The 25,898-nt window shown below is 63.4% G+C and overlaps 1 protein-coding gene across 4 annotated transcripts; it reads left to right on the top strand.

Annotated features, from left to right (window-relative positions):
• The first annotated feature begins 1,054 nt into the window (after positions 1–1,054).
• On the top strand, positions 1,055–25,618 carry L1CAM (L1 cell adhesion molecule). Of its 4 annotated transcripts, none has more exons than XM_057538848.1 (28): positions 1,055–1,159; positions 10,588–10,779; positions 13,491–13,505; positions 14,114–14,219; positions 14,462–14,664; positions 15,624–15,746; positions 15,852–16,022; positions 16,294–16,405; positions 16,523–16,707; positions 16,848–16,979; positions 17,100–17,243; positions 17,939–18,050; positions 18,162–18,328; positions 18,441–18,597; positions 18,809–18,933; positions 19,079–19,189; positions 19,444–19,641; positions 19,828–19,898; positions 20,073–20,295; positions 20,902–21,017; positions 21,231–21,432; positions 21,523–21,645; positions 21,757–21,930; positions 22,030–22,149; positions 22,279–22,434; positions 22,945–23,079; positions 23,455–23,527; positions 24,228–25,618. In XM_057538848.1, the coding sequence occupies exons 2-28, from the start codon at positions 10,704–10,706 to the stop codon at positions 24,457–24,459; spliced, it is 3,762 nt and encodes a 1,253-aa protein (XP_057394831.1). In that variant the 5' UTR covers positions 1,055–1,159; positions 10,588–10,703; the 3' UTR covers positions 24,460–25,618. The 4 variants fall into 4 exon arrangements, with proteins under 4 accessions (XP_057394831.1, XP_057394830.1, XP_057394833.1 ...); XM_057538847.1 differs by lacking the exon at positions 1,055–1,159 and adding an exon at positions 1,182–1,379; XM_057538849.1 differs by lacking the exon at positions 1,055–1,159 and adding an exon at positions 4,780–4,797.
• Positions 25,619–25,898: the final 280 nt, after the last annotated feature.

Below are 25,898 nucleotides of genomic sequence, written 5' to 3'. Positions count from 1 at the left end.
TGGGCCCCCTGCATGGCTTGGAGGGTCTGGGGAGGCTGAGCTGAGGGCCCGGGCATGCTTCACTGGGCAACAGGCATGCCCATAAAAATACCGTGGCCAACAGGGCCGCAATCTGCCATCTGGGCCCTAGGCCTTCCTTGCCCTGCGGCTGGGCTCGGCTCACTCCGGAATAGCTATGCCCTCCGTCTGGCCTCGGAGGTCACGGCCGCGAGCCTGTGGAGGGGGGGCGCTGGTGAAGAGATGCTTCCCCACGCTTTCCAGTGAGAGGAGTGGGGCCGCGGGGAGAGGTCGGGATGGGGCCAATTCCCACGACAAAGAAATACGACGCCGGGGAAACCGACAGGGAGTCGGAGGAAGATCTGGGGATGGGTTATGGCAGCTCGAGGGGCGCCCTCTCAGCAACCTCCCCGCCCCCCGGCTCTGGACTGCGTAGGAGCCCGCGCCCCTCCGCGCCTCCCTGGCGGCCTGAGATCGACGCCCGCGCGCCCCTCCCGGACCAAGCGCCTAGGATGGGAGGGGGGTGCTTCCGGGAAGAGCCCAGGGCCTTGGGAATCCTGCCCTGGGAGGGGGGGCGTCCAAACACCCCACGGCCAGGGCGCGGCCGAGACCGCGTCGCGTGTGGGTGCCGGTCGCTCGCCAGCGCCCTCGAGGGCCGGGTGGAGGCTGAGGGGATCTGTTTCCCCACCCGACTCCTCTCCCCACCGCCCAGCACCGCGCCCCGGGGGCACCCCTGCCTCGAGATTCCTGCCCGGAGCCTCCACTGCGGCGTGGGTGCCCTGCTGCGGGGCACTGCCGGGCCAGGGACTACAGAGCTGCGGGCGCGGGTCAGGCGGGACCCAGCGGCGGGGGTCCCACTGAGCTCCCTCCCGGAGGGGGTCACCGCGGTTCCCAGTGCCGGCCTCGGCAGCCCAACTCCGCCGGGACGAGGGGCGCGGCGGGGCGGGGCGGGCGGCCGGGGAGGTGATCTCACTCCCCCTCCCCCGCCTCCCCAGCGCTCCCCTCCCCCTCCCCTGCGCGCACGCCCGCCCCGCCCCGCCCCGCCCCCGCCCCGGCGCCGCGGCCGCCGCAGCATCAGCATCGCAGACGCGCTCGGGCGGCGGGTCCGAGGCCGGCGTGTGCGGAGGCTGGGCGGGTAGCCCGAGCGGCGGCCGCAGCGCAGGTAAGGCGGGCAGGCCTGCCCTCGCGCACGGGCCGCGCCTGCAGCTCCCCGAGCCTCCCGTCCCAGCCCTGCCCCGGGGGCGAGAGAGGGGAGCCCCACCCGGACCAGCCCGCGACCACCGGCGGAGCGGCCAGAGCCCCACCCAGGCCGGGCGCCCGGCTCCGGGCCTCGCGGAGCGCAGCGGGGCAGGGAAAGGAGGCCGGGGCCCGCAGCCCGACAGGTGAAGAGTACCTGGGCGGCGCCCGAAATGCCGACCCGGGGAGGGGTGCTCCGGGGCAAGTCAGGCAGGGTCTGTGCGGGCTGGCGGGGGCTGAAGGTGGCACGTCCCTCCGGGTGTGTGAGTGGGTAAGAAGGGGAGCGCGGTGGGCCGTGACCCCCACCCCCCCATCGGCCGCCGTGGGGTGTGGCCCGGGGCGTGGCTGCCCCCCTTCCCCAGTCCAGAGTCCTGTTTGGCCGAAAATCCAGCTGCCGGCACGGTTGGGGGGAGGTTAGACTAGGCTGCCCCTGCAATGGGGGGCAGGGGAAGGAACTGGGCTGGGCGCTGCCTGGCTCTCAGCCCCAAGGTGGGGAGGGGGGCTTTGTTCTCCTTTCTAAACCCCAGCCTGGACTCCCCGGGCTTCCCCTCCCAGCCTGCACCAGGACCAGAGTCTCCTGCCCTGGAAGCGTGGGGTGCCTCTGGGGCCGCAGATTCTGCAGGCTCTTGTGGCCGAGGAAGGGCGCACTGAGTGAGGCTGGCCTGGGCACCCAGCAGGGTGCGGCTGCGCACATGAGTGTAGAATGTGGGCCCAGTAGGTAGGGGGACGCGGGGAGGGCCTCAGCTCCTGGGGCCCTGCCTTGCCCACTGCAGGTCTTTCGCCCATTGCCAGGTCTCCCTATCGCTGCCTGGTTATGAGAGGGGTCTGCAATTCCTCTTCCCGCCTTCCTAGGGCAAATTTTGGGGGACTCTTGGTTGGCAGGGGTTGCAAAGAGCCCCTAGTACAACCTGCTGCCCCTACAGGGTATCTGGAGCCCAGCCCATCGCTGCCTGTCTCAGGAAGGCAGGCCCAGGGCCATCTATCCCCACCCAAGAAGTGGGGGGCCTGACACCCGCCCTCTAAGTAGGTGCCCTGCTTCCAGTTAACTCCACCCAGAGGCAGGGGCTTCTGGGCAGCCTGGTGCCACCTCTGCTGACTCACGTGGCCCCGAGGGTGAATGAGCCAGTCACCCTTTCTTCCCAAGAACTGCAGCCGAGCCCCATCTTTCTTGTCCCCTGTGAGGTGGCTGGGACAGGGGGCGGCCTGGGGCCTCTCTCCTCTGACCAGCTCCTTGCTGCAGGCGATGGGACTCAGCCTGGCCTGGGCTCTCACCTGGCGCAGCGCCCATGCAACACCCACACGTGCCCCCATGGGCTCCCTAGCTTTCAGGGGGGCCTTAGCTAATCTGTGGCCACATGGCAAGTGCTTGTCAGTGCTGAGGCTGGGGACCCCCCCAACCCGTCCCCGGCTCCTGGACATTTTCTTTGCTGCATCCTAGTCTCTCTCTCTTCCTACTTATTTGTGTCTGTGTGTGTCCCAAAAGTGATACATCTTATTGTGGTATGCTTGAAATATACAAAAAAGAACAAAAGAAATTAAGGATCCTGGGTGATCTGATCACCGAGGGAGAATCCCGCTCAGCACACCCCAGCCTCAGTCTCCCTGCTTTGCTACAACCCACTCCCAAGAGGCTCCTCCCCCAACACCCAGCGCCCAGCCCCCTGCAAAGCTCGGAGCCGGCGCTTAGCGCGCAGTAAGGAGCTCCTCCCAGCCCAGGAGCTCAGTGGCCGACGGGGCGGGCAGTCATTCGCTGGGCAGCTGCACTGCCAAGGTGCCTGCCTGGACCAGGCTCGGGGTTACCCATGGAAAAGCCAGTAACAAACTGGACCAACACCGTCTTTGTCTTCAGGGGGTGTGGATTGGTTTTCTGTTTTCCTTTGTGACTATTCGCAGGGAAAGGGGAGGCCGGGATTGAGGTTGTGCCCCCATCAGCCTCTTCCCGTGCCGGGGCGGCTGCCTTCCACGGTGCGCACGTGGGCGAGGCCAGCTGGGGAGGGTGGAGGGGCAGCCCGTGTGCCACACCCGCCATTGCCCACCCCAGTGACATGGGACCCTCAGTCCTTTCCCCTCTTTGAGTCTCAGCCCTCTTGGCTATCACATGGGGCATGGACTCATTAATCTCCAAGGTCCCTTTCAAGGCAAACGGTCCCTGGTGCCAGTCTAAATGGCTGCAGCTGGACAGAACGTCTCCTGGGGCACTCTTGCTGCCAGCGGGGCAAGTGGCCTGGCCTTCAGGAGAGTCAGGGCGAAGGTGTGAGGGGAGCTCTCCCCCAACCCCTTCTCGGGGCAAGAGGTTGAAACAGGTCTGGAGTGAGGAGGGGGGCTGCTTCCCGGGGGTGCCCTGGGCCTAGGAAGGGCCTGTTCTGGGGAGAATGGAGCAAAGGGGGGCCCTGGGCACAGGTTGGCCAAGATGGGCATCCCAGCCAACTGCCCTGCTCCGCCAGGCCCCCCTCTGTGGGCGTGAGTGGCCACCCGGAGCGCCATCCCAGGGGTTCTGTCCCACCCTGTGATGCAGACCAGCGGGCGGCTGTCTTTGCCCTGCCCCTCCTCCCATAATTGGGAAGGCTGGGTTGAGGCCCCTGGGGGGGGCTTTACCCCCCACCCCGGTCTTTCTCCCTCCCGCTCGCTGACCTGGCCCATCCTGGATGCCCCGGTCCTGCTTCCCCTGCCCTCGCCTTGCTCTCGCTGCCTCTTTACACCTCCACTCCCACACCTTCGCCTTTCTCCTCCCTGCTCTGTTGGAGTTTCTCACAGCCCTGCCCTCCTCTCCTTCCCCTGCTTCTGCCTGCCCCACCCCTCCCTGGATGCCCTTGTCCCCATCTCCCCACTTCCCCTTTTGTCCATCTTCTCTCTCTGCACCTGTCCCTGCCCTGATTCCTAAAGCCCAAGCTCGGCCCGGGCTCTGCACCTCAGCACGGGGGTGACCGCCACCCAGCACACGTCCCCTGGACTCTAGGCCTTTGGGTTGGGCCCAGACCTCCCGTGGGGGCCTCGTCTGACCTGGAAGGTGTACAGGGGGCACCTGGTGGCCCCCAGCAGAGGACCCTGGGGGAGGCGGTGGGCGGTTAGCCAGGCCAGCCCACCTTCCCCCCAGATATCAACAGGATCTTTGTGGCTTCCTAGAGGCTGTGGTCTGAGAGAGGGAGGAGCCGGGGAGGGTGGCCTTCCTCTGCAGGGGGAGGGTCTGGATAGACTGCTAGTCTTCCCAGAAGCTTTTCTTTGTCCAGTGCCCCCATCCAAGGCCTCGGGCTACCGCCTACGCCCCCCCTCCGTGTTCTCCCCAGGTCACGAAGCTGTGGGGGCGGACCTGGCGCTGTCCTGCCGGTCTCTGGCCCTACACCCGGCAGGGGCGGCCTCGGATGGGTTGGAGCAGGAAGGCGCCAGTGTCCTGGGCTTTGCGCACTCGGCTGAGGGGCCCAGAAGCTGAGGGGCCCTTCTGAGCCGGGCCGTCTTCCTACCAGTCTGATGGTGGAGCTTGAAGGGAGGTGATGAGTCCCCGGGAGGCACGCTTCCCTCTGAAGTGTTCAGAGCCAGGCAGATTGGGAGCGGGCCGCCGGTCCGGAGGTTTGCAGGGGGCGGCTTTGGGTGTGGGAGTGTGTGCATGGCGTCCCGTGTTCCTGTTCGCACGTGTGGGCATTAGCCATCTGGTTGCACGTGTGCCATCGTGTGTGTATGTGTGTGCTGGTGAGAGTGCGCGCACAGGTCCTCCTGTGCCCGCACTGATCCTGTGCTGGGAAGGGGCGGGGCTGCCGGTGGTGGCTGCGGAGGCCTGCGGAGGCCGCAGTGTCTCCCTGTAAGTCGTGGGGCTTCCCGCTAGGGGGGGGGGTGCCCTCTGGCCCTTCCCCTGGCCGCCTGCGTTCATGCCTTAGGAATGCTGAAGCCCAGGGAACAACAGAGGCTCCATTGTCCATTCCCAGGCTTCCTGTGCCCCTCTGCTCTTTAACCCTTTGGAATGGGGAGCCCCAAGGCGGCTGGAGGGGCCTGGCAGTGTCTGAGCTTCTTCCAGGCGCCCTCTGCCCTCCTCACTTGGGCCAGGTGTCCCAGAGCCGGCAGGGCTGAGCAGCTCCGGGTGGGCCTCGGGCTGGGCCCCTCCCGCCTCTCTGTTTGCCTGGCACCTTCCCTCCCCCACACTGCCTGCCTTCCCTCCTCTGGGTCCTGGGGCAGGCCCTGCTGGCCCATAGGAGCCGATATATGTCGCCCCCTCTTGCCCGGCCCCTGAAGCCCCCCGCTGGTGCCAGGTTCACTTCTCAGGTTGGGGGCTTCTGATCTTGTTCTAAGCCCACTTTCCAGAGCTGGAAGGAGGGCTTAGAGGGGGTGAAAGGGCACAGTTTTTAGGCCGTGGGCGTCAGTTTCCCCAACCGTGCATGGGCAGCTTGGCTATACTGCTTGCATTCTAGGGGCCTGGGAGGCCGGGGTCTTGGCCCCCGCTTCACTGGACCTCAGTTTTCCCTTCTGCACGGGAAGGGAGTCCGTGCTGTGCCCGAGCTCTGTCTGGAGAGAGGGGCCTTCCAGGTAGCCAAGTGCTCTTTGTGAGGGGGCCCTGGAGCCTTTGGTTTTGAGAATGTGGTCAGAGCAACCCAAGATTCTGCATAGCCAGGGCGGGGAGCAGGAAACCCAGGCTGTCCTTCCCTTGTGCAGAGTCTGGGGGCGGGTTGAGGGATACGGTGGTTCCTGCCCTGTGCTGAGGCGTGATGTGGGTCACATCCTACTTCCGCGCGGCCTCCTCCCAAGATTTCCCTCCCAGTTCCCTGCATTTGCCTGCCATCTGCCTAGCAAATGGGCCCTTCCCCAGGGGGCAGGCCGGCCTGGAGCCCGTCCTTGTCCAGGCCCTGGCCCTCTGCTAACGCAAGCAGGCGTACATGTCAGGATGCCTGAGGCGCTGAGAGGCGAGCTAACCGCCCGAGTTGTCTTCGGCGGCTTTGGGTGCCTCCCCCCCAACTAGAGCCCCATACCTGCCGACCATCAGTGCTACCTCCGTGACCTTGGACATGGTGCTCCGGTTCTCTGAGCCTCAGTTTCCTCGATTATAAAATGGGGATAATGGTAGTGGTCCTTCCCCAGGGTGATTTTAAGGATTCAACGAGTAATACGTGTAGGGGTGTTTAGAAGAGTCCCTGGCGTGCGGTAAGTGCTCTCCGCGAATTCAGTTAATAAAATGGGGGGCGGGGGAGATGTCTGTCTGGCTGCCCATGGTGAGATACCCCCTTCCTTTCTCAGTGGAGACTGTCTGTTCTCCCCACTCTCCCACAAAGGGTTAACCTCTGTCCCGCCCCTTCCTTATCCTGTAGGGAGAATGGTCCATTACAGGTGAGCTGTCGTTGCCTTGGAGACCGCAGCCTTAAGGGGGCTGAGGGCGCGCTCTCCCTTAGGGAGGGGCGAGGCAGAGAGCACCAAGGACTAAGCAGCCGTCCTCGAAGACTTCCGGGGCCCCCGGGTACCTGTGGGGGCTCCCACCCAGCAGCCTCTTTCATGTATTATCTAAATAACCCATTAGGCTGCAGCAAGCTTTCCCCCATCTCTGCCAGTGGAGGGAGCTGGCTCCATCTCCATGGAAACCCGCCAGCCACAGCCTGGGGGGGGGGGAGGGTGAGGAGGAGCCTTAAAGGAACACAGTGCCTGGGGTGTAGGTGACACCCACGCCCTCATATACACACCGACAGGCTGGAAGGCCCCCAGCAGCCCTGCTGAGGGGACAGCCCAGGCGTAGGTGCCGCCAAGTGCCCCCACAAGCCTACAAGTACGTGGACCTGGCACTCACTCTGACCATCTCACATACCACGGCTGAGCCCCCAGCGCTGCCCCCACGCAGAACAGACGGGCTGGGCTACCTGCCTGTGACTTCTCCTTGGGCAGGTGCATTTCTCTCAGATGGGAGGGGCAGAGAGGACTCCAGGCAGGACCTGGGAGCTGGCAGGCCTGTGTGCAGCGAGCATGCACAGGGCACCCTTGGAGGTTCCCAGGGTGTGTGTGTGCACAGAGAGAAAAGCAGCCATCCCAGGTCTCAGCCTGGGTCCACGACCTCCCAAGTGTCCCCCACCCCCTGGTCAGAGGACGGAGGCCAGAGGAGAGGACTGGCCGTGGGACCCAGAGTGTGGCCAGGGCTGGCGCTCTCCTAGGGTCCCACTGAGCCCCTCCCTGCTGGCTCTTCCACCTCAGAGCCCGCCACGCCCTTTCTCCTTCCCTGCCCCCGTGAGTGTTCGTGAGGCCTCCAGAGAGGATGGGTACTCGGCCTGCCTTGGTCGTCCCCTCCCCCAGCACGTGGGCACTCACGGTTGTGCCGGCCCATGGACGCACGGGCACCCCCTCAGCCAGGCGGCTGCTCTCTCCATGCCAACAGCAATCTTGGAGGGAGCCACTGGGGTCCTCTGGGTGCTTCTCCCTGCTCCCCTGTGGGGATCCCCACCTGCTCCCTGAGGGCTGGCCAGCAGTGGCTTGCTCAGCTTGCCTATAACCGGCTCCTTGCCCTAGTGCCACAAGTGGCCAGGGACGTGCTGCTCTGTATCTGTCGTTGTGGGCTTTGTTTGTCTGTGGTCCTGGCTCGCAGCTTCTCTCCACCCTACCTGTCAGTCCAACCTCACCTCCAAGCCCAAGAAGCTCACCTCCTCTGACTCAGGTCCATCTCTCCTCCTCTCCTGTCTCTTGCCTGGCACACCCCCCAGGGACAAGGATGCCGAGGAGGCGCCACTGGGCTTGTGTGTAGGTGTGCACGCGCGCGTGCGCACACCCCCCCCCCCCCAGTCTTCTTGCTCTTTCGGCCATTTCTCATCAGTGCTTTCTGCAGCTGTCTCTCATCCTTTGTACTCCTTTCCTCTCTTCTCTTCCTTTCCCCGCTGCCTGGGTCTCTGTTTCTGGATTTCTCCATCTTGGTTACTGAGGTGGTCCAGCATCCGTCTTTGTCTCCCATTCCCTGCCCTCCCTCCCCCAGCCCTACTTCTCTGTCTCTCCTGCTCCCTCCTGCCTCTTTCTCACCCTGTCTGTCACCCTTCAGTCTTCCCCAGCCTGCCCCCCCTTTGCAGACATGGCCTTGGCTCCATCTGTACACCAGCTTGTGGAACACTCCCCCGCCTCCTTTGCCCCTGGAGGTGCTGATGGGGGGGTGGGGGCCTGCCGAGCTGACAACCTGAGCTGCTTGCTCTGTAATTGCCTGAGGAATGGGGAGAGATCAGAGAGCCGGCAGCAGTGGGACGGGAGGAGGCAGAGCCCCTCCCAGCTGTCAGGGGCCTCTCAGCCTTCTGGCTCCTGCCCGTCTCTGAGTGCCTGGGAAGGTGGTGAGCTGGGTGGCAAATACCAGAGACTAAAAGAGGTTGGATGTGAGACTGTGGGGTGTTGGGATGGGGCAGAGAGTGGGGACCAGGGGGTTTGGGGGTATCATATATCCCCTGCATATACACTGGGGTACACATGCCAAACCCCATTCTGGGAACCTAATTTGGGGACAAACAGCCATCATCATTCCAGCAAAGGGAGTGCTCTAGTCTCCTCTCCTGCGGGAAGGTCCGCCTTTGAGATTCTCTCTCATTTCTCTCCCCTCCCCCTCCTAAGACCAGAGCGCTCAGAGCTCCCAAGGCTGCCGTTTGATCACCTGCCCTCTGATCTGAGTCTCCTACTGCTTCCTACAGGCCTTGGAGCTGAGGCCAAGGCTGCATGGCGCCCACGCTGCTTGCACTGGCTTTGTGGAGGAAGGTGGGGGCAGAGCAGGGCCGCTGTTGCTCCTCCTTTCTGGGCCCCAGCTTGGCTCTTGCCAGTTGGGAATTGGCCGCGCCTTTGCCGCTTCTTACCCTCCAAGTCACTCTCTTGGCCTTCAGCCCGTCCACGTTGACCCCCCCTGGCGCTTCTCCCCCTCCCCCTCCAGCTTTGGGTCTGAGAGCTCTAATCTAATTGCTATTCACCACCGTCCATTTTCCCTGCCCAGTCCCCAGGCAGTCTGCTGAATTCACCACTCTTCTCGGGTCACCTTACACAAAACCAACATGTGGCTTCTGGTTGCCTCCTGACAGTCTGGATGTCTTAGTATGGCGTTCCAGGCCTCCCCACCCACCCCTTCAGCATTCTGGCTGAGGCTTGGTCCACGCTTTCATAAGGTCCTGGCTGGGCACAGCGAGGATGCCCGGGATGGACTTGGTGAACGCATCCAGACCCAGGCCCCAGCCTCCAAGCTCTCAGTCACCCAGCCACCTGTTCTTGCCCTTCTTGCACTTTTACCACGGTCTCTTTCTCACACCTCTTCTTGTTTGGAGTCAAAACGATCTGTCTTCTTGGGAGTGTCTTCTCTTCTAGTCATTGGCAGAGAAGCCCCCTCCCCCGGGCCCTTAGTCGTTGGGGCTTCTTGCATGCAGGTGGGATGTGCATATAGCTGGCATCACTTGGGCTTGCGGTGGACACATCTATCAGTTGAGCCCTGAAGGCTCAGAAAAAGACCCAGAAGGTGGGCTTGCCAGACACTCGAGATGTCAGAAACACTGTCCCAGAGCTTTTCCTGACCCCTGCTCTGACCCTGGCCTGGAGCATCTGAAAGGGGAGAGGCCACAGTCGCTTCTATTGTCCCCCCAGGAGCCTGAGGGACAGCAGGGAGGCGCTTTCCTCCTTGCCTCCCTCCTGCCACTTTTCCTCACCCTGTTCTGTGAAATGCAGACTTCTTGGGCCCCTTTCCTTCTTTCCGTGTTCCCACTCCCCAGGTCCCCCTTGCCCCCCACCAGCTTTTTAGGCCTGAACAGCGCGCAGGGATCAGTTGGCTGTGAAACGCACAGCAATGAGACGGTGACAAGAGTTCTTCTCCGCATATGTGCGCAGGCATGCTTGTGCGTGCAAACAGATAGCAGACATGAGGATTCATCCCGCATAGATACAGACACACAAGACACGCACATACTTCTGCGTGCACATGCCCACGCATGAGTGCATCCCCCTTCGTGAGAAGATGAAAATGGACACACACAGCCACAAAGACACTGATGTGCATATTTGGCTACATGCAGACCCACATCCACACTCATGCCCGTAGGCATCTGCTTGCTGGGATGTTGAGTCACACACGGGGATGACATGCACAGAGCAGCCTGTGGCATGCCCAGGGGAGCTGATGGGGCAACAAGTTGGTGCTGGAGAGGCAGCTGGCGGAGGAGGCACAGACAGAGAGTAGGAAGGGGATGAAAGGCAAACTGGAGCCCCAGCCTCTGCTGTCTCTTGCAGGTTGCCTTCTCCAAGGTGGGGGGGAGGGAGGGATGGAGGAGCCGGACAGCAGGGGGCGGGGCTGGGGGCGGGGCCAGGAGCCCAGGCTCGCCCAGATGTTAGTCACTAACATCCGTCCGTTCTCTCTCCTCCCTTACCTTTCCCTTCCCTCCTCCCCTCTCGCAGTGTCCCCACCCCCGGCTCCCTCCCCAAGCCGCCCACCAGCCCCCTTCCCTCTGGCCGGATCTTGAGCCGAGCCCGGCCGGCTTTTGCCGCGCCGAGCCGCCGGCACCGCCGGGAAGATGGCCTTGGCGCTGCGGTACTTGTGGCCTCTCCTCCTGTGCAGCCCCTGCCTGCTCATCCAGATCCCCGAGGAATGTGAGTAACCGGAGGGAGCCTCGGCGCCTCCCTTCACCGCCGCGCTCGGCTTCTCTTTATCTTCTACCTCTTCACCTTCTCCCGGTTCCGGCCCCTCACTCCTCCTTTCCTGGGCATGGAGTGGGCAAGAGGTACCCAGGACGTTGAGTACCTCTGGAAAGGACAGGGTGGAAGGCTCGGGGTATCTCAGTACCACGGACAGGGACCAGAGGTGAGGGAGGGCCGGTGAGATTTCAGCACCACGGACAGCGGGCCAGGCCCTGGACCCTCCTCCTCCAGGCCTCTGCGCTCTCCTTCGGCCCGCCCCACCCCTCCTCCAAGGATGGGGCGGGCAGGTGAGTGGGGCCATCCCCAGTCCTCAGCTAGCTCGATCTAGCCTCGCTCCGGCTTCTGGCTTGGGTAATCCTGTCTTGGGCCCTTGGTAGCCCTTTCTGTGAACTGAGACAGGAACGGACCCCTTAGCCTTCTGGATCCTCGCGATTTGATGTGTAGTTACTTGGTGGGGCTGGGGGTGGGGCTGTTGGAGTATTACCTTTGGGGGGGTCACGGGTAGGCGTGTGGGTGTTGGGGAGTGTGGCTGGAGGTTTGTGACTGAACATGAGTATTTGTGTATGCTTTTGAGTTGGCCAGACGTTATATTTGTCTAGATGTATTTGCGGATGTGTGTGGTGTAATGGGCTCAGTGTGGGTATTCCCGAGTGTGAGTTTGATTTCCTATATGGGTAAGTTTGTGAGTCAGTATAACCGTTACTTACTGGCCACATTTGTGAAGGTCTGTAGGTATTTGGCTGTTGACACTGGATGGTAGTGGGTCGTGTGTGCATGTGAGTGCCTGTGTGTGTGTGGAATGTGTGTTACTGTGATGACATTTTCTCCTGAAAACACACCGCTGTAAGTGGCTGTTGGGCTTGGGGGAGGGGCGGTATCCTCGGTAGCTCCACTCCCTTCCCCCCTCACCTTTCCACCTTTGTCTCTGAGCCTGGACCTATTGGAGGCCAGCATCACTGAGAGATGAGCCCTGGGCTGAAGGTGGGGACTGTCCATGCCAGGAATGGGACAGGGGCTGAGGGAGGTGGGCTTGGAAGGCGCCTAGCACTGGGGGGCAGTGAGGGTTTGGAGGAGGTGGAGAGGGGCTGATGGGAAGAAAGGTCGGGGATGTCTCCTTAGATACACACACGTAGGTGCATGCAGTCACGCCCGTGCCACTCCCCCAGCTGCGGATGCACACGGACAAGTACGTGGGTAGACGCGGACGAGCCACCTGTATCCACCCAGGCGCAGAGACTCCGAGAGGCACAGTGAGAAGTCTAGATACAAAGGGACACAGTCATCCACACAAACACAGAAGTGGGCGTGCAACACAGAATTGCACACTGAATGTAAGCAGGCACACACAGCCTGCAGATGCACTCCGGCAAGACACACCCATGTACAGACACATGAGCGGATGGGCGTGAGATGGCACTCACAAAGTCACTGCAGCTCAGCCTGGAGCACCCACGCACGTGCCCGGACTCCCCCTTTTCCACATTCCCACACACGTGCTTGTCCTCCTGCCCCTGCGTCTCCTCTCGATTGCTGTCAGGCCTTGCCCTGAGCATCAGCCTGCCCTGCTACACCTGTGTGTGGAGGGGCAGGGAGAATTTGCAGAAAGGCAGGGTAGAGGAAAGAGAAGTAGATCAAAGACCACGGCAAGTCTGAGGCTGCCCTGGGCACCGGCTGGCGCTTGTTATTGACCCCAATACAATATGGCGGGCGGTCTGGTGCCTCCGTGTTGGAAACTATCCTCCAGCTCTCTCCCTCCCCGGCCACTCCAGGCCCCTTTGTCTCCTTTCCTGCTTTCCCCATCCTGTCGTCCCTCTCTCTGTCTCTGGCTCTTGGGCTGCCTTCACTGGCCCCTTCCCAGCGCAGGGCCCTCTCCGCAGTGTCCCCAGGGAGCCCCCTCTTCTCTCCTGGGGGCCCTTACACTGAGGTCCTCAGCAGAGAAAGCCCACTGCTCTCCACCCTTCCCTCCGCTCTCTCCCCTCCTCACAGCCACCCTGGCCAGTGCTGGGCTGAGTCCAGCGGCACTGGGGGCAGTAGCTCTGGCCTCAGCTCCAGGGAGCTTGGTGGCAGGCTGAGAGGAAGGAAGGGGAGAAAATGAGGGCTGGCGCCGGCCCTGCAGGCAATGGAAACTCAGATTCAGCAGGGCCTTTGGGAGGGTTTGGAGGGGAGGGGGCAGCTGGGCTCTGAAGGCTGGGCCTGGGTAATTGAAAACACTGAGCTGTGCTAATTGGATTAGGAGGGAAGCGGGCTGGGGCAGGGGAGGGTGCCCTGGCTGAGGACTGTCTGCCTCCCAGCCTTCTGAGGCATCCTGCGTGGGGTGGGGGTCAGTTCTGCAGGCCCTGCCAGGAAGATGCAAGGGTCTGTTCAAAGCACACTCTTTGTTAAAGTCACGGATTTCTTTCTCCCTGCCTGCTGGAGCCGAGGCCTGGCTCCCCCTGGGCATTGCCCCACCCCAGGACTGGTGATGCGGGCTGTGTCCCCTCTTTCTGGGTCTCGGCTTGCCACAGCTCTAGGCCGGCACGTGTCCCCACGTTACACCTCCTCTCCCGGCCTCCCCTCCCACAGGGGTGCCTTCCCGCACTTACTTCTTCCCGTGCCAGGGCCCCCTGCTGGGGTGGCATGTCAGCTTTTCTCTCCCTCTCTCCCTTGCTGCCCGGATTTCTCAGATGAAGGACACCACGGTAAGTTGCGGGGAGGGTGGGAGTGTTTCCCAGAAGGCCAAGGAGAGAGGAAAAGAGGGGGTGTCAGCACGCCCCTCCCCCTCTCCTGCACATGCTCAGCTCTCCCTGTGTGCCGTGCGCCCTGCGCGGGTTGCAGTCTTTTCTGGTCCTTGGGTCCTGTGCTGGAGGCCTGGAGGCCGCATCAGCTTCCCTCCTCTCTCCTGGGGTGCCTGGGGGGCATCTTTGCTCTATGTCCGCTGGGTTTCCTGCCTCAGTTTCCCGTCTCTCTCTGCTGCTCCGCCCTTCCCTCTGGTCCCCTCTCTGCCTGTGAGGGGTTTGCCCTTTTTGGTTTCTGTCTTTGGCTTTTTCCTTGTCTCTCTTCTTCCTTTCCCACTCTTTGTCCTTCCCTTTGGCTTCATCTCTCCCCTCTGGTTTCTTTCTCGGTAACCTTTAGTGCCGTCCTCTCTCTATCCTGTCTCGTCCCGCATTTGCCCCAGCAGCTTCTGGCCAGGCTTCTTCCTTCTCTCCTCGCAACCCCATTGCCGTGGGGGCCTATAAGGCTCCAGACCCTGCTTCCCTCACCACGGAGCAGGCCATCCTCACCACCGCTGTCCCCATCCTGTCCCCAGTGATGGAGCCCCCTGTCATCACGGAACAGTCCCCACGGCGCGTGGTCGTCTTCCCCACAGATGATATCAGCCTCAAGTGTGAGGCCAGCGGCACACCCGAAGTGCAGTGAGTGACCTTCACCCTCTAAGCCCTGGGGTTGACCACTGACTTTATCTCCAGCCCTCGTGTCTCCCAGGGCCTCCCAACTGCTGGGCGCAGACACCCCAGATCTCCCTCGTCACCCTTGGTCCTCGCCCCACCCCAGCCCGTCCCCGGGGCCCCTCGCGGCTTGCAGCCTTGCCTTGGCCTGTGCCAGCCCCGGTCCTGGGCTCCCGACCTCAGGCCTCTGAGCCTTTTTCTGCCCGCAGGTTCCGCTGGACTCGGGACGGTGTCCTCTTCAAACCCAAGGAGGAGCTGGGTGTGACCGTGAACCAGGCCCCCCACTCTGGCTCCTTCACCATCACAGGCAACAACAGCAACTTCGCCCAGAGCTTTCAGGGCGCCTATCGCTGCTTTGCCAGCAACAGGCTGGGCACCGCCATGTCCCACGAGATCCAGCTCATGGCCGAGGGTGCGAGGCGCTGCAGAGACTGGGGAGGGCCTGGGGCACATGACAGGGTCCCCAGACAGGCCTGGGGAGCTCGTGTGGGAGTCCAGCCTCAGCTGGCTGTTAAGTGTGCCCGTAGCCACGTCCTCCTTCCTTGACTTGTTCTTTCTCCGCTCTTCCTGGTCGGCCCCGTCTCCCCTTCCCTCTCTTCTTCTTCTGTGCTCTACCCCCTCTTGGCCCCGGGGGCCTGCCGCCTGGGGGATGCATGTGGGCTTGGGCTTGTTGACTGACTGAATGGGTGGAGGATTGAGCCTGTCTGAGCCACTACCTGCGCTTTGGCTTCCGCCCCGTCCATCCCCGAATTACCATCTCTCTACCGCTCTCAGGTCACCTCCTTCCGCCTCCCCCATCGCTCTGTCTCCTCTCCCCTCTGCTTTCCACCTCTCACCTGGCCTCTCCAGCTCCCTCCTTCCTGCTCTCCGGCTCTGTCTTTATCTGTGTCGCCCTTTCCCTGGGGTTTTCCCTCTGCATTCCATCCTCCCTGAGCTTTCTGCCACCTGAGCTTGCACTCCTCTCCCCTCTCTGCCCCTCCAGTTACCTTGGGAACCGTTGCCATGGTTTCTGTGTCAGGATGATGGAAGGGTCTGTGACTCCAGCATCCCTCCGCAGCTCCCCTCCCCCCACCGCCGCACCTCAGCCTTCCCCCACCCGCCCTCATCCTGTCCTCCTGGTGGGAGCTGAGAATTGTGGAGAGTTAACCCTTCACAGCCATCTGGCCTCCTGCCCGTCCTCTCCTCTGCATGGAGTGCTGGTCTCTGCCTTGAGCCCAAAAAGGACCCAGAGTCTCTGCCTGCTTTACGTGAACTTCCTCATGGCCTGGCCCTCTGACCCACCCCCTTGGCTAGCCCTCCTCCTTTCCCCTGCTCTGCCTTGGCCGGGAGGAGAGTTGAGACCCACAGTGCCAGCCTCTCTGTCCCTTCTAGGTACCCCCAAGTGGCCAAAGGAGACAGTGAGACCTGTCGAGGTGGAGGAAGGGGAGTCGGTGGTTCTGCCTTGCCACCCGCCCCCCAGTGCAGAGCCGCTCCGGATCTACTGGATGAACAGCAGTGGGTGCCCACGAGGGGCTGCTGCCTGGGGCGGGAGGGTGTCAGTGGGTGTGACTCCTGGATGGGGGTCCTGACCTCTGCCTCCTTGCCTCCCGCACCCTGCAGAGATCTTGCACATCAAGCAGGATGAACGGGTGACCATGGGCCAGAACGGCAACCTCTACTTCGCCAATGTGCTTACCTCGGACAACCACTCGGACTACATCTGCCATGCCCACTTCCCTGGCACCCGGACCATCATTCAAAAGGAACCCATTGACCTCCGGGTCAAGGCCAGTGAGTCCCGAAGGCTCTGATATACCGCCCTACTGCTCTCTCACCTTCAGGCATGGCCCATCCCATCGGTCAGGCCCCCCCCCCGCATTCCTCGAAGACAGCTTGGCCCAAACGCCTCCCCGGGTGGGGAGGGCAGAGATGGGGCCCTCTCCTTAACAGAGGAGGAAGCTGCAGCCCTGGGGGCTCGCTGGGGTGTCCAGAGTCACCCAGCCTGGGACCTTCGTGGGTGGGGGGAGGGGTCAGCCACGCCGCCCGCTCTGTGTCCTCACAGCCAACAGCATGATGGACAGAAAGCCGCGCCTGCTCTTCCCCACCAACTCCAGCAGCCACCTGGTGGCCCTGCAGGGGCAGCCGCTGGTCCTGGAGTGCATCGCCGAGGGCTTGTGAGTCTGCGCCCCTTGCGAGGGGAGGGGGCGGGGCGGGCAGAGCCTTTGCCGCGGGGCGGGGCTCAGCAGCCTGGTCGTCTCTCCCCTGTGCGCTCTCCCTTGGCCGCCGTGCAGCCCCACGCCCACCATCAAATGGCTGCGCCCGAGCGGCCCCATGCCAGCTGACCGAGTCACCTACCAGAACCACAACAAGACCCTGCAGCTGCTGAACGTGGGTGAGGAGGACGACGGCGAGTATCGCTGCCTGGCTGAGAACTCCCTGGGCAGTGACCGGCATGCCTACTACGTCACCGTGGAGGGTATGGTGCCTCTGCCGGCTCCTCCCATTCGGGCTCCCCAGAATGCAACACCCGCTGTCACAGGGGTGGGCAGGGTCTGGGCCAGGGCCAAGAGCTGGCTGCAGGCTGCGGGCTCAAGGCGGCTCTCCCCTTCCTCGCAGCGGCCCCGTACTGGCTGCACAAGCCCCAGAGCCATCTGTACGGGCCGGGAGAGACTGCCCGCCTGGACTGCCAAGTGCAGGGCAGGCCCCAACCAGAGGTCACCTGGAGAATCAATGGGATCCCTGTGGAGGGTGAGCGGGGCCTCGGGCAGGGACAGGGGGTGAGCCCTGGGGACGGCGGGGACGAGGAGGGGCCTTGGCGTGGCTCACTGCTCTGGCCCTGGGCCCGCGGGCCACCTCCCGCACACACAGAACTGGCCAAGGACCAGAAGTACCGGATCCACCATGGAGCCCTGATCCTGAGCAACGTGCAGCCCAGTGACACGATGGTGACCCAGTGTGAGGCCCGTAACCGGCATGGGCTCCTGCTGGCCAATGCCTACATTTATGTTGTTGGTGAGTGCCAGCCAGCTGGACCCAGCCGCCGCCGCCTCTTTGCCTCGTAGCCCCCAGTCCGTCCCTGCAGCCCACCAGGCAAGGCCACCAGACTGACTCACCCAGCAGCTGGTCTGTCTACCGTGGCTGCCTGTCCCCTCTCCGGAGCCTTGCCCTCTTCTCCCGCCCAGCCTCCCAACAGCGGGATGGGCGCCATGGAGGAGAGGCAGGCTCTTGTCGGTATTTCCAGGCGAAGAAGCAGCCTCAGAGAGCGGTCTGGCCCACCACAGGTCACTGAGCAGAGGCTCACCCTGGCCAGGGTGTGCCCGAGGCCAGCCTAGTGGCTCCTGTCCCAGAGTCTTGGGGAAGACTAGGGGGCTAGGCCTGGGGGGCTTTGGGGAAGAGGTAGACTGTCAGGGGGAACCTCAAATAATTGGTACGACCTGGGTGGCTGGGACGGGAGGCGCATCTGAGGCAGAGGGGATGGCGTGTCCTAAGACCAAGAGAGGCTCAGCCTGGCAGGGGCCAGAGCCGGGTGCGGGCAAGCAAGATGGGCAGGGCTCTTGGGGGCCTGAGAACGCCTGGAAGGGTCACTGGCAGCTTCCAGAGGCTGCGAGCCCTCCTGGGAGAAGCTGCCCTGCCAATCCCTGCATGTGCCTCGTGATCGCGCGTGGGCACTCACCCGGCCCTGAGTCCTGCCACGTCTCCTCCCTCAGAGCTGCCGGCCAAGATCCTGACCCCAGACAACGAGACGTACATGGCGGTCCAGGGCAGCACCGCCTACCTTCTGTGTAAGGCCTTTGGAGCCCCTGTGCCCAGCGTCCAGTGGTGAGTGCCCCAACCCCGGCGGGGGGCACCATCTTCTGGCCCAGGGAACCAGGGAGGGCCGGGGGGCCGAGCCCACTGGCGTCTGAGCCAGGCCCGCCCTGCTCGCACCAGGCTGGACAGGGAAGGAAAGACGGTGCTTCAGGACGAGCGCTTCTTCCCCTACACCAACGGGACCCTGGGCATCCGAGACCTCCAGGCCAATGACACCGGCCACTACTTCTGCCAGGCTGCCAACGACCAAAACAACGTGACCATTGTGGCTAACCTGCAGGTCAAAGGTCCGGTGACACCCCCGCGCCTCGCTGGTGTGATCAGCAGCCCCTCCAGGAGGGAGGGTCAGGGTCTCTGGAGGACCCCGGAGTGACCTTCCCCTCCCGTCACTGCCCTCAGATGCCACTCAGATCACGCAGGGGCCCCGCAGCGCGATCGAGAAGAAAGGCTCGCGAGTGACGTTCACGTGCCAGGCCTCCTTTGACCCCTCCTTGCAGCACACCATCACCTGGCGCGCGGATGGTCGCGACCTCCAGGAGCTCGGGGACAGTGACAAGTGCGGGCCCAGCCCCAGCCTGGGCTCGGTGGGAGGCGGCAGAGTGGGGAAAGCAGGACATCCAGACCTCCTGGCCTCATCCATGGGGGCCGTGCCCCACTTTGCGGGGGAAGGTTCTGGCAGGAGAGGGAAGCGGGCGGGCAGAGTGCAGGTGGCAGGAAGTAGCGGGTCCGCTGGGAGCACAGGACAAGCGTGCCCCCACCCCCTCTAGGTACTTCATAGAGGACGGGCGCCTGGTCATCCACTCCCTGGACTACAGCGACCAGGGCAACTACACCTGCGTGGCCAGCACCAAACTGGACGCGGTGGAGAGCAGGGCAGAGCTCCTGGTGGTGGGTGAGTCCCGGCATGGTATCGGGCTCGTGGCCCAGAGGTGTGGGGGGCACGGGAGCCCAGGCTTACACTGCAGGGCCCTTTCGGGCAGGGGGCTGGGGCGGCCGGCTTGTGAGTGGGCCCGAGATCCACCCTCTGTGGCCCTCAGGGAGCCCCGGCCCCGTGCCTCAGCTGGAGCTGTCTGATCGCCACCTGCTGAAGCAGAGCCAGGTGCACCTGTCTTGGAGCCCCGCTGACGACCACAACGCCCCCATTGAGAGTAAGAGGCCCACCAGCATGGCGCCCCATTAGCCCTCCCTCCTGGCGGGCCCACCCGTCTCCCAGAGCTGCGGCTCTGTGACCGCCCACCTCACCGAAGCACGCACTTGTGTTCGGGGGCTCCAGGTTGGTCACAGGAGCCTGAGAACACCAGTTGCCTGGGGCCCCCTCTCCCTTCCTCAGGGAGGGCCAGACTTTGCCGCCCCATCACCACTCCCCCACTGGCCACACGCCGATTACTCCACTTCTTGGCAGAGTATGACATTGAATTCGAGGACAAGGAGATGGCACCTGAGAAGTGGCACAGTCTGGGCAAGGTGCCCGGGAATCAGACCTCCACCACCCTCAAGCTGTCGCCTTATGTCCACTACACCTTTAGAGTTACTGCCATCAACAAATACGGCCCTGGGGAGCCCAGCCCAGCCTCGGAGACTGTGGTCACGCCAGAAGCAGGTGAGCACCCGGGAGGGGCCTCAGGCGCCGGGCCCCCTGGGCTCTGCAAGGAGAGTCTAGAGAAATGACTGTGCCCAAGCTCCTCTGCTTCCAGGGCCAGAACGGCTCGTTGCTTCCTTGGTCCTCGGCCTTCACGGCCTCAGCAGGAGCCCCACAGCGTTGATGTGTTAACACGTTACTTTGCAGCCCCGGAGAAGAACCCCGTGGATGTGAAGGGGGAAGGAAACGAGACCAACAACATGGTCATCACTTGGAAGGTGAGGGGGTCCCTGGGCTGAGCTCACCCCCAGACATAAGACCGGGACCCAGATATTTGCGGCTCCCCCTGGCTGTCCTAAGGACCAGGGACCTGAGGCTGGGCTGGGGAGCGGGTCGCAGGGTGGGAAAGGGGCTCTTGGCCACCCGGCTCCTCTTCTGCTCTCCCGCTCCAGCCGCTGCGGTGGATGGAGTGGAACGCCCCCCAGGTTCAGTATCGCGTGCAGTGGCGCCCTCAGAAGACGCAGGGGGCCTGGCAGGAGCAGATCGTGAGCGACCCCTTCCTGGTGGTGTCCAACACTCCCACCTTTGTGCCCTATGAGATCAAGGTCCAGGCTGTCAACAGCCAGGGCAAGGGCCCGGAGCCCCAGATCACCGTCGGCTACTCTGGGGAGGACTGTGAGTATTGGGCTGGCCCCACCCACACCTGGGGGTGGAGCCTGCGTGCGCCGCATGGCCCACTCCCCTCCCAGCCCTCAGGGGTCCGCCCAGGTGCCCAGCTCCTACCTCTTAATATACAGTAGTGCATTTCCTAAGAGTAAGGATGTTTTCTTACATAACCAAAGTGCCGTTATGAAAATCCAGAAAGAAATTTACCGTCAGTAAGTTGGCATCTATAACTTTGCATCTATCTGGGTGGCAGCCGATACCCCCGTGTGTGGACCAGTGCCGTCTTTACTCCAGTCCAGGGTCCCATGCAGGATCCTGCATGGGGTCTAGTTATCCTGCTTCTTTCCTTTCCTTGAGTCTAGAACGTCACCAGATGTTAAGTGTGATCATCCAGTCAAGATCTTGTCTAGTTACTCCTCCATGTAGTTACCGTTTTCCCTCGCGACTAATAAACAGCCTGCAGGGAGAGACCCTGAGACAATGCGAACGCCCTACTCATCAAACTGCCCGCCCCTCACATCGCATCCAAATCCACCTTCCCCCTGCGGGAGGGCAGGGTTCTGGGCTGGCCTCAGGATGCCACAGGCCCTCATCCATGTCATTGGCCGTTTCCAGACCCCCAGGCAAGCCCTGAGCTGGAAGGCATCAAGATCCTCAATTCGAGCACGGTGCTGGTCAGGTGGTGGCCTGTGGACCCAGCCCAGGTCAAGGGCCACCTCCGGGGATACAATGTAAGAGTCCAAGGCGTAGGGGCTGGGGAGGTCCCCGGGGTGAGGGGTGAGGCTACCAGGAGTGACAAGATTGGGGGCAGGCCTCTGCCAGCTGCTCTCCCGGAAGTCCTCAGGTTGGAAGAAAGGCTCCCCTGGGAGGGCAGTGGGGAGCACGTGCCCCAGGGTCACTGCCAGAGGCCTTCTGCCCTTTCGGGGTCTCCTGTCCACCTGCAGGTGACGTACTGGTGGGAGGGCAGTCAGAGGAAGCACAGCAAGAGGCATGTCCACAAAGGCCACGTGGTGGTGCCTGCCAACAGCACCAGCACCATCCTGGGAGGCCTGCGGCCCTACAGCTCCTACCATCTGGAGGTGCAGGCCTTTAACGGCCGGGGACTGGGGCCCGCCAGCGAGATGACTTTCAGCACCCCCGAGGGAGGTGAGCTTTGCGCCCTGCACCCCTGCCCCGCCCTCCGCCCCACCCGGGTTGCCAGGGCGACGACCTGCCTCTGGTCTCTGTGCCCCGCAGTGCCTGGACACCCCGAGGCGCTGCACCTGGAGTGCCAGTCGGACACCAGCCTGCTGCTGCACTGGCAGCCCCCGCTAAGCCACAATGGCGTGCTCACGGGCTACGTGCTCTCCTACCAGCCTCGTACGTGTGTCGTGGGCCCAGAGCTTCAGCGCAGCCCAGCTGGGAGGTGCGGGGGAGCCGGGGGGTGGGCAGTGCTGGTGGCCGAAGCCGACTCCTCGCCTGTCCTCACAGTGGATGATGGGGGCAAAGAGCAGTTGTCCTTCGACCTCCCGGACCCTGAGCTGAGGACGCACAACCTGACCAACCTCAGCCCCCACCTGCGGTACCGCTTCCAGCTCCAGGCCACAACGAAGGAGGGCCCTGGAGAGGCAATCGTGCGGGAAGGAGGCACCATGGCGTTATCTGGTGAGCTGGAGGGGGCTGAGGAGGCGGGCTAGGCAGCCGGGCCCACGAGGGCGGCCCGGGGGCTGCCTCAAGGTCCCACACCCTCCTCTCAATCCCCAGGGACCCCGGATTTTGGCAACATCTCGGCCATGGCTGGCGAGAATTACAGCGTGGTCTCCTGGGTCCCCAAGGAGGGCCAGTGCAACTTCGGGTTCCAGATCTGGTTCAAAGCCCTGGGGGGTGAGCGCAAAAGGGGACCCCGTGGTAGGGGGGAAGGGGGCTCAGGGCCCAGAGGGGCTGGGGGGTGGCATGGAGCCAGGGTGCTGCCGGGCGCTCCCATTCACCCCTGCTGCCCTCTCACCCCTACAGATGAGAAGCTGGGCGCTCATCTCCCGCCGCAGTACGTCAGCTACAACCAGAGCTCCTACACGCAGTGGGACCTGCAGCCTGACACCGACTACGAGATCCACTTGCTCAAGGAGCGGGTGCTCCTGCACCAGATGGCCGTGAAGACCAACGGCACTGGTAAGGGAGCCTCGGGCACTGACTGGCCAGCTTCCCTCCGCCCCCGGCCAGGCTACAGCCACCTCAGGCCCCGGGTCACGGCTCGGCTCTTTCTCCCAGTACCTGGGTGCCCCTCGGCCCAGGGTGGAGAAGTCTGGGTCCCTGGAACGATCCCTTTTTGTATCCTCTGTTTGAACTGTTGCCAGGGCAACCATTTTTGCAGAAGGTCCTCCTCCCTGCCCCCCAGAGGGTCCCCCGCAAGCATCAGCTACAAGCACGCTTCGCCCCAGCTCATCGCTCCTCCTGGGCCCTCTGGCGTCCGTGGGCCTGGCCCTCACCTGCCCTTGCCCAGTCCCCGGGGGTGGAGGGGTCGGGAGTGGACCGATGGAACTAGAGGCTCTGAGGGAAGCCCGCGCACAAGGCTGGGAACTGGGGCGGGGGGGGCGGGCTCAGGTGGTGGGTCTGCAGCGCCCGAGACCCAGCATCTTACTCCGGGCCTGGGCTCGTTCTCCTTCCCACTCTCCCTGCCAGGCCGAGTGAGACTCCCTCCCGCCGGCTTTGCCACGGAGGGCTGGTTCATCGGCTTCGTCAGCGCCATCATCGTCCTGCTTCTCATCTTCCTCATCCTTTGCTTTATCAAGCGCAGCAAGGGCGGCAAGTACTCAGGTAACTCCTGACCGCAGGGCTCAGGGAGGATGGTCGCGCCGAGGGCCCCCCTTCATCCCTCCTACGAGTTCTCCTTGGTCCCGGGAGCCCCTGGCAGGATGGGGTGGGCGTGTTGGGGGCGTGGGCGTGTTGGGGGCGGGCAGGAGGCCTAAGGGGAGTTTGTGCGCACACCGGAGCGCGTGGTAGCCAGGCCCACGTGGGGTGAGCGGTCCACCCTTGAAGGCTTCTCGGTTCCTGAGAGCCGCTGAAACAGGGTGCTGTCAGCGTTCAGAGCCCAAAGGGACAGCCTCACGTGTGTCCCCGCCTGGGGCGAGGCCCATTGTCCAGTGAGAGGCTGGGGCGGGAGAAGCAGCTGGGTGCTGTCTGTGTCTGCAGTGAAGGACAAGGAGGACACCCAGGTGGACTCGGAGGCCCGGCCCATGAAGGACGAAACCTTCGGCGAGTACAGGTGAGCCGGGGCGGAGCAGGCGTACAGGTGAGCCGGGGCGGAGCAGGCGCTGGCGGGCTGCCCAGCCGCTCACCTTCAGGCCTGACCCCGTCTCTCTCTCTCTCCTTTGTGCTGCGGGGTGCCGGCAGGTCCCTGGAGAGGTAAGGCAGGGCTGTTGGGAAGATGCTGTTAGGCTGCAGGGCCGGGAGCCTCCCGTGGCCGCCGTGTGCCCGGGAGTGCGATTGGCCTCTGCCTGCCGGGCGTCTGCGCTCCCCCGGCTCTCCGGCCCGGCAGCTCCCGATTTCAGGGAGAAGCCAGCGCTGACACTCAGCCCCCGGGCCTGCCTGTCCCCATCCCAGCTCCCACTCTGGGCTCTGCCAGGGCCACAGCTGTACAGGTACCCCTGCCCATCTCGTCTGCAGATGGGAGCCAGGCCCCGCGAGCACCCCACCTCCCCCAGGATCCAGGGCACGCCCAAGCCTCGCCCCACTCGTGCTATGCATGCCACCTGCCCTCCCGGCAGTGTGTCCAAGCTGAGGGCCTCTGCCCCAATACATTCAGAGCACACGGAAGACGGAAGACGAAAGACGGAAGCCGGGCGGAACCCAGGCCCCTAGGGCTCTGCCCCGCCCCCAGCCAGGCCTCCTTTCGCAGGCCAGCCCCTGCCAGCTCCTGGGCACCACTGGCCAGCCTCCCACTCCCTTCCGCCCTCCCCCTGCAGTGACAACGAGGAGAAGGCCTTCGGCAGCAGCCAGCCATCCCTCAACGGCGACATCAAGCCCCTGGGCAGTGATGACAGCCTGGCCGACTACGGGGGCAGCGTGGACGTCCAGTTCAACGAGGACGGCTCCTTCATCGGCCAGTACAGCGGCAAGAAGGAGAAGGACGCGGCAGGGGGCAACGGCAGCTCAGGGGCCGCCTCCCCCACCAACCCTACGGGGGCCCTGGAGTAGCAGGCTCCAGCCAGCCAGGCCAGGCAGAGCACAGCCCAGGGCCAGGCCGCAGGGGGGTCAGAGGCCAAGACCCCCCGGTCCGAGGCCTGTGCTGCGTCCCTGACCTTGGGACTGAGGCCCCTCCCTCTCTTCACCAGGCTGCGGCCCGGCCCTCTGACCCTGAGCCCGAGGGAGGCTTAAGTCGGGGGCAGAGAAGAGGAACTCATTGCCTCTAATCCCCTTCTGACTACCTGGTCCCCACTTGATTGCCAAAACCCAGCTGCACCCCTTCTTGGGCACACACTGCTTTGCTCCAGCTCGGGGGCCAGTCACCCACACGTCAGGTGCTGCCTCGCCGGCCTTTGGGCAGAGGGAGGCTGTGGTCAGGGCAGAGGAAGCGGGGCTGCTGCCTGGTGGGTCCTCCTCAGGACCACGGCTGGCACCTGCACCCCCAGCCGTTCCTTGGCCAGCCTGGCTGGGACAGGGGACAGGACTCGGTGTCCCCACCATCTGCTCCCTTTTCTTTGCCATCTCTGCTCCAACTGGGATGGGAGCTGGGCAGGCTGGCCATGGGTGCAGAGGAGGCCATCTGGAGAGCCCAGAGTCCCACCTGCCGGTGTCGCACTCGGCCCACCGCACCCTGCGGCCGGCTTTCAGGAGTTCCATACACACGCTGCCTTTGGTACCCACCAGATGACATCCAAGTGGCCTCCGTCACTGCCCAGGTGCGGGGCAGGCTCACCTCCTCCCCCTGGCCCCGGCCTCTCCCAGCCTCCACCGCACCCCAGGACCCCTTAGCAACCCCCTGCCCCCGACCCCAGTCTGAACAGTCCCCTTCCTCAGCCTCCCCCAGCCCCACCTTGGGAATGTAAATACACCGTGACTTTGAAAGTTTGTACCCTTGCCCTTTCCCCATATGCCACTAGTGTGTAGGCAGATGTCTGAGTCTCTAGGTGGTTTCTAGGTTTTACAGCAATTAGCTTTGATGATCCCATCCCAGGAAAAATAAAAACAGACAAAAAAAAAGGAAAGATTGGTTCTCCCAGCTCTGCTGCGCTCCCGCCCAGCAGCCAGCATCTCCCCATATGCCTTTGCTTGGTCTGTTGATGAGCCCTTTACAAAAAGCAAAAGTATATATATATATGTACATAAATATCAGAATTATAAAAGGCAAATAAAAACCTGGAAACAAAGAGGAACTGCTGTCATTTTACCCAACACCCTGTCCCCTACCGTGTTCCACACGGCAGTTCCGCCCGACCCGCCAGGCCCGGCTCTCCACGCCCTGGGGCCCTGCTGCCTGCTCCTGGCTCGCACTGGCCTCTGGGGGAGCCGAGCTCTAGGCTCTCACCACGGCTGGGCCCCTTGTTCCCGCAGCTTCGGGCCCCAGGGGAGTAATGCTCCCTGGGCTGCCCAGCGCTCTAAAGCAGTAAAGCGTGCTTTAAACCAGTGACCAAAAA

The sequence above is a fragment of the Balaenoptera acutorostrata genome, chromosome X (genome assembly GCF_949987535.1).
Source record: "Balaenoptera acutorostrata chromosome X, mBalAcu1.1, whole genome shotgun sequence".
NCBI lineage: Eukaryota > Metazoa > Chordata > Mammalia > Artiodactyla > Balaenopteridae > Balaenoptera > Balaenoptera acutorostrata.
The sequence above is the reverse complement of the archived record's forward strand: the minus strand, read 5'-3'. Positions and strand labels throughout refer to the sequence as shown.

Excerpts from the sequence above, each read along its gene's own strand:
- L1CAM (XM_057538848.1), top strand. The coding sequence starts at position 10,704 with ATGGCCTTGGCGCTGCGGTACTTGTGGCCTCTCCTCCTGTGCAGCCCC. Across the intron at positions 15,747-15,851 it reads GATCTACTGGATGAACAGCA|AGATCTTGCACATCAAGCAG; the intron begins GTGGGTGCCCAC and ends CGCACCCTGCAG. Across the intron at positions 16,980-17,099 it reads CAATGGGATCCCTGTGGAGG|AACTGGCCAAGGACCAGAAG; the intron begins GTGAGCGGGGCC and ends CCGCACACACAG.